This window comes from Acanthisitta chloris, unplaced genomic scaffold (assembly GCF_000695815.1).
Source record: "Acanthisitta chloris isolate BGI_N310 unplaced genomic scaffold, ASM69581v1 scaffold30094, whole genome shotgun sequence".
NCBI classification, from domain to species: domain Eukaryota; kingdom Metazoa; phylum Chordata; class Aves; order Passeriformes; family Acanthisittidae; genus Acanthisitta; species Acanthisitta chloris.
In genome coordinates this window covers 68,957-84,701 of record NW_008671634.1, presented here as the reverse complement: position 1 = coordinate 84,701, position 15,745 = coordinate 68,957, and the positions used below count along the sequence as shown (strand labels likewise).

The window sequence follows — 15,745 nt, the reverse complement described above, 5'->3', positions numbered from 1 at the left end:
ATGGTCCTCTTGACTGGGGAGGAACGTTGGTCCCAGGACAGGCTGGGAACCAGTTGGGTAGAAAGCAGCTTTGGGAAAGAGGACCTTAGAACCCCAGTGGGAAAAAAATGGATTTGAGCCAGCAATGCGCCTTCATAGCAAAGAAGGAAGACCCACAGCATCCTGGGCTGCATTAGAAAGAGCATTGCCAGCAGGTGGGAGATGGTGATCCTTCCCCTCTTCTTAGCCCTGGTGAGATTCGTCTGCAATGTTGGGCCCAATTCTAGGCTCCCTGCATGAGAAGGACATAGACTTACTGGAGCGATACCACCAAAGGGCCACGAACATGATTGAGGTTTTGGAGCATCTGTTGTATGAGGAGAGGAGACTAAGAGCCTCAAGAAGAGGAGACTGAGGGAGATCTTATAAATACATACTAATGAAAGATAGTAAATAAGGTAGAGGCAGACTGTTCACAGCAGTGTCCAGTGAGAGAACAAGAGGCAACAGGCACGTATTCAACTATGGGAAATTCCACTTACACGTAAAAAATCCCCTGTACTGTGATGGTGGTCGAATGCTGGAACAGGTTTCCCAGGAAGGCTGTAGTCTCCACACTTGTTGATATTCAAAACCCAATGGTCCCGGGCAACTTGCTTTAGCTGACCCTGCTTGAGGCGTGGAGTTGGACTAGATGATGTTCAGAGGCCCCTTCCAAACTCAACCACTCTGTGACTTCTGTAATACCACTTTAAAATATGTTGGAATCATCTCCCTTTAATTTAATTATTACACTTGTCTTTCAGTCTCTGCTATGTTTTAGCCTGTCTCGGGTTCAAGTTGGCTTCTCTTAGAACAGGAGCAAACATACCAAAAAAGCACTCATCCTTAAACACTTAATAGTCAGAAGCAATTTAATTCTAACTTTTATAGAGTGTTAAAAAATTGGTGCAAGAAATTAGCAACTTGTCCAAGATGATAATAGTGCCTTAGCCACATCTGGAATTAGAGCTCATATTCTTCAGTCAGGACCACAGTGATCTAACTGTGGTCAGATTGAAATGTTGTTTTTCCATGTAATGACCATGTTGTGAGAGGGCACTGCTAGTGCAGACTGAGAAGTAGGTTTTCCCTTCCATAAAGTAAATGCAGTAGCTAAAACTGAAAATGTATCCTGAGTATTTGTATGTTGAACTCAGATAAATGGATCATTGAATTAGCATTAAACAGCACAAGAAACTCCAGTAAGAATCTGAAAGTCAGCTGGGTTCAAAATTCATTGAAAGGATAAAATATGTAATTTGAAGAGCAGTTAAAAAGTTAGTGTTATTGCTGGAGGTTGCAGTGAGCAACTTTATTTTCTTGCCAGAGTTAAGCCCAGCACATGAAGAGTGTTATGTGATGATTGTAGAGGGATTCCAATACCATAGCTGTAGTTATAATTCTAAATAGCTGTGCATGACATCACACTGAACAAAGTATATAAACCAACTCAATTTCACTACTAAAAATGTGTTAACCTTTTAGCTGGACTAGAGACAAGTCCTGCTGGATCCCAGCACTTTTAGCACAATATCTGATTATTCTCTTCATCTGAAATTGCTGGATGAGAATATCATGTCTGATTTCAGGCTAGTTTGAGTGGTTGCAATCATAGAAGGCCTTGTTGAAAATGATGCAATCTTTTATTTCTATTTGTCACCCTCCAGCCAGAAAGTTAGCACTGAGAGCTAACAGTGAACAGGGTTAAAGACTTCAAAAGACCCCACACATTTTTTATTTTTATATGCATGGTTAAAGACTTCAAAAGACCCCACACAATTTTTATTTTTATATGCATATAAATCTCTTACCTTCTAGCTATTAATTTTAAGATATTTGTTTTCATTTTTATGATGTTCTCCTGATTCAATGATGTTTAAGGAAGGGGGTTTTTTTTCCTTCTCTCTCTCTCTTGATCATGATGCATCTACTTTTCAGATAGAGACAGACACATTAGGATAGAGAAATGGTGTAATCCTTACACTTCACTAATTTGATGCTTATAATATGTGAGGAGAGACACACACACAGAGTCATAGGTAGTTCAGTTCTTTAGGTAAGGGTACAAGTTAGACATAAAAGTAATAGTGCTTTATCCATCATAAAATTTCAAAATGGCTCAGAGGCATATCCCTGCTGCAGCTGTTGCAGACCCTGTAATGGCATTAAGCTCTGACTCAGGATGATTCTTTCCATGGAAGATTCTATCTAGCAGGAACTACAGTTCTGGTAATAACCTGGATAGAAGAATAAATAGCTTGAATATTAATGAATTGTATGATACAGACCCTTCAGGGTGAACCCAAGCAGGACAGGAAATATGTTTCTTTCTCAGTTCTTTTCACACTAGGCTTTTTCAGACAAAACCCTCTGGTACCCTGTCAGAACCCCCTCTGAACATTACAGCTTTAACCCCGTATGGTATTTAGACTTGCTCTGATTATTCACTCGAACTAATTATTTTTATTTTCACCTACTGGGTGAAGGCAGTGTACATATATTTACAGTATCCTTCGTATTGCTGGAGCAAGCTAAAATAATATTTAGGATATGATATGAATTCTTGCTATTTATCCTTTATGAAGAAAAGCAATTTGGGGGTCTGGCACTGCTCATGGGAATAGAAAAGAGGGGTAAAAAGCAACTCACTGTTCCTTTATGATAATCTGCCCCTCCAGTTGATGCCAGCTGTGCTTTCTTCAGTAATAACCAGTGAGGGATAGATGCTGATTCTCAGTATGAATCTCAAACAGTGTGTGGGGTCTGTCCACTCTGTGACCATTTTTATCGATCTTCTCTGAAACTCAAACAGGTGTACACTGCTGACTGAATCAATGATTAGTCCTCTGTGCTTGTCAAACAAAAATAATATTGAAGCATTACATCCATCTAACACATCCCCAAGTACAGCACAAACTTTCTCAGCTGTAGCAGAATTTCACCAGATAGACATTTGTTTCAGAAAATATGCTGGGTGGATTTTTGTCTTCTGTTTCTCAAGCTCTCATATGACCCATATTAAAGCAACTGTCTCTGGAGGAAAGAAAAGAAGAAAGAAAAAGCACAAAATGGCATTCGCCTCTTGAGCACTTAATGCCTTTATAAATGGCCAATTTTTAATAAAGACATATGAGCTTGTATTGCTCTACACAGTGAAATGTAGCAATAGTTGACCTTAAAGTAATGCCCGTCTAAATCATACTACAATGACATAAAAGGCTGGATAGGACAATCTACAGTGTTTTGAGTAACTGTTGATAACTACTTAGCACTGAATGAAGAGGAACATATGTATATCTTACCACTAACCACAATAAATGTGCTGTTGGTACTAAAGGTTAGTGATCTCCAGCTGGAACTGTGTCCTGTAGACTTTACATCCATTCATTTTAAATAACAGAATAATAGTGGCTATTTGTCAAAATCATGTTTTCAACTGATCATCAGAGAGTCTTCAGCAATATCTACCTCTGATTCCTTAGGTAGGTCATGATTATCATTACCATAGCTTTGACATCACTGTTATTTGGGTGGTATGAAAGTAATTGTAGTTCTTGTACGCTGATATTTCATCACGTTAAGAACTATGGATTTGCTGTGATATGTATGTGTGTCTGTGTATATATATGCATCTATTATTTTCTTAAAATTAGGATAGGTAATAAAATCATGTATAGCTTTGGTAGGTCATGATTATCATTACCATAGCTTTGACATCACTGTTATTTGGGTGGTATGAAAGTAATTGTAGTTCTTGTACGCTGATATTTCATCACGTTAAGAACTATGGATTTGCTGTGATATGTATGTGTGTCTGTGTATATATATGCATCTATTATTTTCTTAAAATTAGGATAGGTAATAAAATCATGTATAGCTTTGTCTGGCTTTGTGTATACAGGAAATAGAGTGGTATAAATCAGATCATGCTGCACGTTTATAGGCTGCACGAAACACCTGTCTTTGGTATAAGAAAACCCCACCAACTGTATCATGAAGTTAGTGGCTATATTTATGACATCATTCTATAATTCAAAGGCAGCAATTGAAAATCCCTTGTCTTGTCTGTGCCTTAAGCCCCATTTCCAGGGTCATATTTAGCATAATCTGGCCTGAAGCTAGAAGAGTGGAAAACAAAATGGCACAGCTCACTAGTCCTCTTTCTTAAAAACTAGCTTAGCTCCTGCACTGTGACAAGTGTTTTATGAAGGAAGTACCAAAAGGAGGGCATAGGGTGATCTTCATAAGTCATTCTTCATGACAAAAAAAAAAAAAAAGGAGGGAGATTTTAACAAAAGAAGAAGTCTTTTTTTGACCTGTATTCAGAATTACTGGGCACAACAGATACTACTGAAATCAGAGGTTCTCAGTATCTATGAAGTATATTAAAGAAGGATATAGCTCTGAAAGCAGAGAATTTTATAAGAAAGCTCCTTGTTAGGGACAGGGAAAGATGATAGAAGAGACAGACAGGTAGGAAGAACAAATGTGCCTACTTAAGGAGAGATGAACTATGAGTGTTAATTGTGTTATAATAAAGCAGAAGATTTTTATGTCTCTGTAGTGCAGTGAGACAAATAATACATGATTTTTTTATTTGGTTTTTGTTTTACCAGTCTACTGTCCTTTAGGAAATCATGAATAAAAATGTCTATTTCAGAAATAAAAGTCTTCAGCACCTATCTTTAAGAGAGGAGATTGTCAATCTAAAACAACTGTGCTTATTTGAATCAGTCTTGTACAGAATGAAGTTGTAGATATCAGTGGGCATCACTTGTACAAAGGTCTTCCCTATATTCCGATTTGCTTATTTCAGTTGTCACCCATTTCATTTAGATAACAGGGTTTTAGTGTTAGAGATTTGTGAAACTAACTTTGTTGCTACAAACAGCACAATCTGTAGAAAAGCAAGGGAGGGTGCAAAGAACACAAAGCTGTACCAGGATTGGAGATGAACTCATGAGTGGGATGGATAGTAGTAGATGATTGTAGAAGAAAAAGTGAATTATCTGAGAGAGATAATCATAGCCTTCAGTGTATTGAAGGAAACAATGTAAATGGAAGAAAACCAACAATCTCTACTTCTGAAATGTAGGAAAGGAAGGAAACGTTTAAGATTGAGTTTTAGAATATTTTAGCAGTTTAAAAAGTCTTGCAAGGTACAATGTTGGAAGTGCTATTCAAATTATAATCAAACACAGTTGGTACCCATAGGAATGGTCCCATCAAATCAAACATGAAGTGAATGGTCCTCATAGTCATTTACTATTTCTCATTGAGTGAGTCCACTAGAGTGGGCTTTTTTTTGTCTTTATGCACTATGCACTGCACTGTGCTGCAGGAATCTTCCTGTGCAGTTACACGTGTTCTGTGTGTGTGTGCAGGGTTGAGATTACATTGATTCATGGGCCAAGCTGAACCTACTGAGTCACAGATTTGTTATGCAGTGAAAGAGCATGATATTCCTGAAAATGTGAATAGGGTGTGTTTGGGGCATATTTTTGTTAAATCAGTAAGATTACAGTTAATGCAATAGGAACTCCCTTAAAACCTGCCAGTTAAAAACAGTAAATCAAATCCAGGGGGTACTGTAATATGTGAGTTGAGGATATTTTGTGAGATGTTTTCTCTACCAAGAAGGATGGCAGGGGAGGGATTAGCTTCAGTGTCCCCTGCATTTGCTTTCTTGTGTAATTATGGGAAATGCATTCAGTGTGCAAGGGTATCATTGCTGTCCTGCTGTTTTATCATTTCTTTATGAGATAATGTTGATTTCAGCAATGAAATGCAAATTTAGTTTACAGTGCTCTTTTTTTTCCCCATATAAAGGTTAAAATGTGTATTGTAGATAATAATGTTGGTGGTGCTTTTGAAACAGCCTTTGTCAGCTAATTTCAGCAATACATGGTTTTAAATGCTGTTCAGTGCAACTGCACGAATTTGATGTTGGCCTACATGAATTAGTTTTAACCCAACATGCATGTTGCTACCATTTTGGCTGTAATTTGAACAAGTAATCATAAAACCTTGGTACCATCAAAAAAAATTAAATTTGGATGAGTCAAGAATATTTAATACATGGTGTACCATCAAAAAAAATTAAATTTGGATGTGTCAAGAATATTTAATACATAGTATGCCTTTTGTGCTTTATGGCAAACCAAACATGTGATTATTGAAGTTGAGCCATCTTAACTCTATTATCATAAAAGACTTCTAACACAGGGGGCTAACAGATACTCCTAGGAATGCAGATGTGATGGATTCTGTGCTCGGAGGGTGTTTCTGTTTACTTGTAAACAAATTGTTGGTATTGCTGGCGATAAAAGGGATCAGAATTTTAACAAGTCCTGTTAAAATTAGCCTCAGTGTAGATTATAGACAGCCCTTTTTACTAAATGCTGGAACTCCAAGAGCAATAAAATACATGCAAGAATGGAAATAGCTTTCAGTTGGGACTCCAACAGCAGTAAAATACATGCAAGAATGGAAATAGTTTTCAGCTAGCAAGCAAATTCTAACATAACAGCAAGGCCAGCACTAAAGGAAGTTGTCTTTTTTATTGTTATCTCTTTAATTTATCTCACTTTCCTGTGTAAACTGCTCACTATTGTGCAGAGAGAAGGGGGTGTGTTAACTTTAGTGACATTGTGTTACTCCCATTAAGTAACACTGCACGCAGTTTTTTTCAGCATGACTGTACAGAGGATTTTTTCCCTCCAAACTGCACCAGCAGGCAAATAATGTTTCACAACTGAAAACAAATCCCATTTCTTCTTTGGGTGGTGTGACAATTAATTTGCTGTCAAAGTTAGTAAAAAGATTATATAGAAAAAGGAGCGTGGTTTTAATATATTTAGTATGAAAGAGTAAAAAGGTGTGGAGAGGGTGTTATGAAATGAGATGTTCTGTTGTAGACAATAGCAGAAAATAGCTCTGAATATGCTGAGTTGGAGTAATGAATGAATAATGCCTAAAGTTTATCAAAACTGAAAGAACTCCTGATGTGAAATGAAGCCTCCTAAGAAAATTCTGTTCTGTCGCTGTTTTGCTTTGCTGTTGTCGCATGTCACGCATGAATGAAAATGCTGCATTCTCTGGGGAGCAGTAAAGCTTCTGTGTAGGTTGTTTATTTCCTTAATCCCTCCTTCTTCGTGATTTCCAATGTCAGATATAAAATGGAAAGCCTGTAAATATAGTGATTATCATACTGATTATCACCTGCATCAGGGAACACCCCGGCTGGCCGCTGTAACCCGAGCAGTCTCCACATGTTACAGCCACTTAGATTTTAACCTGACTACTTTATTAGAGATGTGGAGCTCAGTATGAGGTGCCCTAGGGCTGCACAGATGGGTTCTGCTTGTTTCCTGTTCTCACTGTTATTGTGAATAGATACTAAAAGGTTCTCATCGCTTTTATCTGGTTAATTTACTTTGAACTGTCCCTGGCATTCAGAGCCTGCCTCACATTTCTCACCATTTTGCAAACACCAAACTATAGAATCCAAATGTGTGTTTTGAGCTTTATTAGCTTTTGTTACTGGAAGGGCCTTAATTCTTAAAGGGATGTCATTCTGAGAGAGGCTGATTTTTAAGGGGCCGCAGGCACAGTCCTCACTGAAATAAGCTGCTCAGGAATCATTCTGAGGTTCAGTTGATAGGAGAAAAGAAAATTAAGATTGCTGTTGTTCTTTAGCATGTTCAGACACCCTTAGATGAGAGGTCAACTGCAGGAAAATCTATGATTGTATGCGAGCTGCCATTATTCATGTAGCCAGGCAGCAGAGCAGGCTAAAAGATGACGCTCTAACAGGAGAATCTGAGGACGAGATACTTTTTAACAAATGTGCAATCGTTTATCCTTCCTTGTGGAAGGGCCAGGTCTTTCCGAGCACATGTGCTATGCATGGGTGCCCCAGCATAGAAAATTAAGATGAATTCTCTCAAAGCCTCCCACATAAGAAAGCGCTGCTTCACTGCAATAGTTTTTATTTCATGTACTGGTGCCCAGTTTCCTGGCCAAGCAATAGTTTAACACAGATGTTAATGGCCTGCTCTATTGGGATTTTAAAGAAATCCCCTTAGGACAGATCAGTGTAACTTCCAATTTCAATTGCATGACCAAAAACCTGAGGTGAAAGAAGTCATTTGTTTACAATAGATAATTTTTAGTCCATTTTTCTTATTCTCTGCCCCATTATCACTCCCTTATTTCTCTTAATTTTTTTTCTGTGTCCAAGTCCCATTTGAGGCTTTCTTGATTGTGTTGCGGTTCATTGTAAGTGCATCACTTCAGAGTGGAAGCTTGCAGGCTCCTTTTTTCATACGAGCATAGGCTTTGTTAATCACATGCTGGTTTAGGAAAACACTGCATGATATCTTTGAACCCTACACTCCTTCTTGACAGCCAGGCTAGCAAATGTCATTGACTGTGTGATGTACAAGAAGGGATTCAATTGTAAGTAAATTGTCAAAGTGGCTAACCTTGCCCGCACCCAATTGTCAGGACCATGATTCAGTTTTTCTGTCAACATCAGCTAAGGCTAACCCGGTCAGCCTTATGTTTCTGCAGTGAAGCAGCCTGAGGAGTTGTGCTTTTCAGCTTATCACATTTTATTAACCTCAACTTACTGTTGTTATAATCAATTGTACCCACTTCAAATTCTTCTGTTGCCCCCAAATTGACAGATCATATAGGTCCACAAGTATTTTCTGCAGCACTAAAACCTCCTGTAGGTACACTGGTCTAGTTTGGTATGGTAGGTATTTTACTTTAGTTGGATCAACTCACCATTTTGGCTCAAGATTATCCCTCTATTAATCTATCCCTTGGCAAAGATAATCTGGAAGAATGCAAGTTAAAACATAAAAGGTTTGAGGGTTTTCTGCAATATTCCCAATGTTAAGGTAGAAAGTAAGGGGAAAACATTGCTATTGTCTTCCAGCCCCTTGCTTTTATTTCAAAACAGATTTTAATTGCTCCAATTAATATAAATAAGAAATGAGGACATTCTGATACCCTGATGTTTCCTCTGTTCTTTCAGGAAAAGAACATAGTTAAATTGCCTAAAGCAGTGATTAAGACATCAGAGTATTTTAAAATGTTCATCTGATTCCACCACAAGGGCTTGAACACATTTTGTGATCCTGGTTTTTTTAATGCCATGTAGATGACAAATGATTCCTTCTAAATGGCTTGATAACATGTATCCCATGAAGTGCCATACATAAATGGAGATACGGTACAATTTTAGCTAAAAATATGTCTGAAGGATGTTTGTCTGGATTTGAAGTCGTGGTTTACTAGTCCAAGTCCTGTCTCCAGAAGTAACTTTCCTCGCTTGGAAAAAAACATATTGTACCTTCTTTATTTGAACTCGTGAAATGTGTTGACATTGTACTGTTGTTGGGCTTGAGGGAAGGAGGGGGAAGCTTTTGGTGCGACTATCAGAATTGAACAACTGTATATGGCTATATTGAGATAATCGTGTAAAAGGAAAACTGGCTGAATGAGTTTCAAAATGTGTTATTTCTTCATTATCTAGCACTTTATAATTAACTGTTCTTTTTTTATTATTTCAGGAAGCTGCCACTTTTGCTAGAGAGCAAGGCTTTGAGGTGAGTTAACCCACAATTGCACACTAAACAGATCCTAAAGGTTTTTTTTCTTGCTGATAATGAAGTTCTTTTGGACAATGATTGATGTGCTATTATACTCTCCAAGCCTCGCAGCGGTTGCCATGGAAACTTGGCAGTCGTCATGGTTTCTTTGTTCTGCCAGCTCAGTGTTATGACGCACTCTGCTAGGTCTGCACCCAACATCGCCTACAGATGTTATTTATTGAATTTTGAAAAGCCTCTTGGGAAGCCGAGAGGTTGGGCACGGTTTCAAGCTGCCTCTGCAGATATGGGACCTGTCAGTTTGTTCAGTTAAAAAGCTACCTCATTAGCTGCATTACACTCCAGAAGGATTCACTGCTAAAGCAGTGGTGAAGCAAGACTAAATAGTGAAATATAACACCGCTTAAATAACTTAAACCCTGCCATATGCGGATTATCATTATGAAAATGAATTTTAGAAAGGTTGTATATAAAATTGTTAGGTACTGATTAATGTAAACCATGCTTGTACAAACAGCTTCTTTCAGAAAGGGTAGCGTGGAATTTGTGTTTCAAAACATATTCGAGTTGGTGTTTTCCATCTGTGCTCTAAAAATGTCTGATCCTCTACTTTCTTGAAGTAAACACTGTTGATTTTACAGTGATTTTCAGAGCTTTTGATTTCATCTTCTCAAGGTATTTATTTGACTAGTACCTCCCATTGGCTACATTCAGATAGCTTAATCTGGAGAGCCATCAGCTATTGGTCTCTGACGCTGAATTCAAATAGGCAGGTTTTAAATACTATAATTAATGTGACAAGGCTTGTGCTAATTTTGCACATAGTAAGTGATCTTACTGAAATCTAAATTGCAGAACTGAACACACATAAATCCTTTTACATGTTTTTTTTTTTTTTCCGCTGGAATAAGACCCACCTTAATTGATTTGTTTGCAGTGTAAAAGAATAGATAGGAGTTTGACTGCTCAACACCCATTTTGCATAAATAATAGAAGCCGCGCGATTCAAACCACGTCGCTTTAAGAATGTGACACTTCTCTGTGTGGCTGGTTGCAGATAGAAAAAGAGGGAAAGACTGACAGCTTTTGTTCTACAATTTAGATTTCTTTAGAACCATGCACTAGCAGGTACATCAGTGCCATCACTGTTTTAGATATTAAAACTGTGCGCTGTCCCATTTCATTTTATGTTTCCCAAATTCATGTGGCTGCTTTGTAGAAATCAAGACTTTTTATCACTGTCAATTTTCATTTGTATAATCTGTATTGTTAAGCATAAAAATACACTTTGAGTTTATGCTAGGAAATGAATGAATTTCACAGATGCCTCCAAAATATGAAGCATAAGAAATTATTGGTACCCTCTGGTAGCTAGACAATAAAAAGAAAGGAAGTAGTGTATTAAGTCTACCCATTCTATATTTTTATTGCCCCCTTGAGCTAAAGACTTTGAATGTGCATGGTTTAAATTCAGCTCTAGTGACAAACTGCTTTTGCTGGTGTCTGCTAACTACCATCATATTAACCTTTCCATTAGTGCTTGCTTAGAGATTTTAGCACAGTTCCTCCTGAACATCCTAAATCTGCCACGTTTGATTACAGCATATCAGTAAAGTGCACAATGATTATGATCTTATCTCTTATTACCCCCTTGCTCGGCAGCAACTCACATGTCAAGCTCGCTGACAGAGATGTGTAAAACTTGATAAGTGTCCACAGTTTTGTTTTCCCATTTTGCTGTGGAGGCAAAAAAGGAAAAAAAGACAACAAAAACCCACACTGATAATGAAGTATCTTACAAAAAACTCAAAGAGCTTCAATTAGCTTTTCAATTAAAACCAAGAAAATTTCCAGCAACTCTCAAAAGCTTGAAAAATTGATTCCGTCATTTATGTTGGGAATAGAAAATTCGTGAAACATGGCAAAGGAAAGGAAAAGACTTGATTGACCAGGGCAAAAATCAAGAGGGTGTTTATCATAGAAGGGATGAGAAGTTGCAGGTAGCTGCATTTGAATTGTTGTCTGGAAAGACTTTTTTTTTTTTTTTTTTAAAACCAGAACTCTATTAGCATAGAAAATCAGTTGTGGCTAGCTTCTTTTTTGTTTTTTCATTGTTTCTTGTTCTACCTCACAGTAATTTCAACCATTTTGTGTACTAAATGCATCTTTTAGGCATGGATTGAGTTAAGTGTATCTGAAATAGTTTTTGAGAAAAAAATAAGTTACAATCAAGACAACTTCAAGAAAATATGCACCTTTTCTGAAGAAATTAAATCTTGTCATAGACAGGACAAAACAACTCCATGGCACAAATAGAGGTTTTTTTCTTTGTAAGAGAAACTTCATTCAAAGGAATTTTTATTTTTATGCTTCACCTTACCAAGAGTTAGTTTTCCATTGTACTTTGCTGAAATACAAGGTATTTTTGTAAAATCAATCATGATATTTCAAGACCATTATTTCCTTCACTTTATTTCCTGACCAACACTTATCTGTAATAATCAAAAGTAGAACATTACTTCTGATGTAGTCTCTTCCTGGAGAGCATCAGTGTGGAGTTGGGTTTTTGTGTGAATTTCATGTTCTATGACATTTTAAAACTATTGAATAATGTCTGTGAAGACAGTGCTTCATCCTAATTGTATGTTGCAGTCATCTCAGTAATTCGTTGAAGCAGTCACAGTTTTTATCCCAGGGAAGCTCTTGGACTTGGTTCCCTTGAAGTGGTAGAATGGCTGTCAGTGTATTTTAACTGCATGTTTCCAGTATGTTTCAAGTAACACAGGGCTTATGTGGTTTTGTTTTTACAAAATTGTAACTTGCTGTTTCTTCTGTGTAGGAGTTGGGAAAACAAAATCCTACTTTAAACATAAAACTTAGGGTTCAATTCTGTTTGTCGACCCAAGAAATAAAGTGCATTGAGTGGAACAGTAGGTCTCTAAGGGGTCAGTAGCAGCTGCCATGCAAAACAACTTTTTTTTTGTTAGAGGTAGAGATCTCCTAAGTACATATTGGTTGGGGAAGCAAATTAGAGAATTTTGGTACCCTGGACCAGATTTAGGTCTTCAAGTTAACAAGGTACACTGCACAGGTCCACTGTTTTCACTGGATTTGTGCCTGTTTAGGTCAGGACTATGGTAGTCCCAGCCACTGGGTGTCTGTTCAGAGGCAGAAATCAGAAGACATGGTTTGACCAGTAGTTTTAACTATATGCAGCTTTTCACATACCTCTCTCTGATCCTGGGATATCTGATGTGCTTTCTTCACATGCATATATTACACTTGCCTGCTGGAAGGAATGCCACATGCAAGGTTTTTCAGGTGCAGCATCAATAGGCAAATCATGCTTTAGCAAGATTTGTATGCCAGCTTTCTAAAAACAGAGTCAAGTACGTAAGTGGATATGTGTGAGGTGGCCTCCTGTGAATTTGGGACAGGCTATAGAGGCCTTAGGACCACAAACCAGGACAGTCTTATCATTCAGCCATGTCTGTAGACACAGGAGGTGTAAGAAAGTCTCAATAACTGCACAGTTACAAGTCAGTGCAAACCAAATATTGTACATTTTAACTATTTGAAAATATTATATATATTCTGAACAGAAATAGGAGATGACAACATTTCATGATGTTTGCCTGACAATGAAATAAGAGGCATAGTACCTCTGCAGTCTTAAGCCGTAAATATTCACATATCGTAAAATGTCACAGTTGTACCTTCAAAATACAACATAGTGATGAGGTAGAGAGAGGTTGTGCAAAAGTTAAAGCCTCCTCAACACTGACGTTGAAGATCTTCCAGGGTGTAAGCTCTGTTTTATTCTCTTCCTTTGAAATGAATTAATATAGGAAGTGATTTTGACTGAAAATGGTCAAGTTAATTTTCACAGAAGATGCTATTCGGTTACTTTTAAATCAGACACAAGTCTTCAAACCATTCTGTCTTGAAATTTCTGGTTTTTTTAAAAAAATGGCTTTTCCCCCTAAATACCTTCCTTTTTACTGTTACTTGCTCAGTAGATATTTAATTCTTCCTGAAAACACATGTGTTTTTTACTTTTTTTCACTGTCTACTTTATTTCATCCTTTACCATCATTCTTCCCTGATCTTTTTCCTCAGGGTCCTCTTTTCTTCATCTAAGTTAATCTTTATTCTTCCTTAAACTGAAGAAATCATCTCTAGATCATGCCATTTTCTCCTATTAGAACTTTGTCTTTTCCTTTTAGAATCAACATGCATGTAAACACATTGCACAAATACCTTCAAGCTCTTTGATTTCTGTGCCTGCTTTACTCCACTGTAAATGTGCCTAATAAAGTCACTAGTAGCCACTTCCTACTTAGCAAAAACTAAACCCCTTTCTCCTGTTTCCTTTGATCTTCATGATGCTTTATTGCAGTTCCTGGTTTGTGGATCTCTTAATTATCAAGGCCTGAAATAGTTCAGAATTTGGGTTAACCTTCAGGATCCTACCTGTTACCAAGCTGGAGGGCTCTATCCATCCATCCCCTATTCAACAGCTTGTGCCACCAGCTGATACCTGCTGTGCATAAACCTCTTCAAAAGACATTTTGATGCAGAAGAGCAGCAATTTCATTTTTTTCCTCTAGTACCTTTAAGGGACTCATTGCCTTTTGAGACATAGGGATAAGATGGCCTGTGTTCACTGTCCTCAGTCCATGCAGAGGGGTTCATGGTTCTCATCTTCTCTGGTGGAAGACTTTGCATTCTAAAAGCTACAGTAACAGTCTAAGCAGGAGGAAGGAAGAAATAACATGAGAGTGTAGTATATGGAAATGAAAAGTATGAGAGAATTTTATAAAGAGGTGAAGACAACAATAAGTAAGAGGAAACTGTTTTCATGTTTGCCAAATGTGTAAAAGTCAATGGGTTCTCTGACTAACAGAGTTGGGGAAGAAATTAGAGGGAGACTAAGAGTGCTGCAGAAGAGCTAGGTAATCTTCACATAAATGTGTGCAGGTATATATATAGCCCAGGCATGTTCTCTCTCTGTAGAAAAGGTGAAGTGAAAGAAGCTGGTAACCAGGACTGAGTGGTGTGCAGATTATAGTTCCTGAAGCATTTAACTGACTTTCTGGTGAAAAATAATCAATCTCTTGTCAAAATGGCACATACTGTACCTGGGTTTCAGAGTAACACTATATGCTGATTTTGGAAGATACAGATCAATTTAATAATAATATAAATTGATTGTAACAACTTTGGTAAATTATCTGAAGCCCTTCTGGACAGCTTTATAAATGAACTCCATTCGATATGTAATAGTGTTAAAAATCAGTTGGAATTCATAACAAACAGTACACAGAACAGTGCAGAAAGTATTATTATGTTTTCATATATTCAACACTAGGCTCACACCATGTTTCACTACAGTTCTTGGTATGCAAGAGCAAACTGGGAAAAACATATGGTGTCATTTAACATGGATATGAATAAAGTGGGACATAGTAAGTAGCACAGACAGTAATTCCAGTCTTAGTTTTCCTAATATTAAAAAAATAAAAGAAGGGGAAGATCTATCAATTATGGCAAGAAATTGATTACAATACACCAAAGTTAATTTGTAGAATTTACTGACTTGAGATAAATCTGAGAACAAAATCTTCCCATATAGCATTATAAAAAGGGTTTGATGCTAAGACAAATAACAGGAATACCTATATTTAGATAAGATTGAAAATTAAGTCATTTAGAAATTGAAATCATTGTGTTTCAGATCAGAGGGCGACTGTGAGAATAGAAATTATAATATTCTAATGACAAGTTGAGTTTCCTGCAACAATTTTAACATTCCATTGTTGCTATCAAAGACCCTGAGTGGATGAGAGGTTTGGTTCAGTATGCCAGTTTCTTCCTTCCTAGCTACATGCACAGTGAAGTACAAAGTCCCTTTAAAGCAAAGATTCCTGAAACTCTTGAAGCTTAGAACTTAATTCTGAAAATTGATGATGGTCTGTGCCCCACTGAATATCCCTTTCACCCTTTTCTTCCCTGCATCTCAACTATGCAGTCAGCTAGTGGCCACCTGGGCTGCACACCCTCTCTGGTGCTGCAGATTAGTTTACTTGCTGAGACCAGTT

General features: G+C 37.4%; 1 protein-coding gene across 1 annotated transcript in view; it reads left to right on the top strand.

Moving 5' to 3' along the window:
* Window positions 1–15,745, top strand: part of ADK (adenosine kinase) — a gene marked incomplete at its 5' end in the record, with an annotated part of 79,084 nt that overhangs the window by 21,275 nt on the left and 42,064 nt on the right. The window contains one exon of the mRNA XM_009074172.1: window positions 9,606–9,641. Coding sequence (XP_009072420.1) covers window positions 9,606–9,641 — 36 coding nt within the window. The remainder of the gene's footprint in view (window positions 1–9,605; window positions 9,642–15,745) is intronic.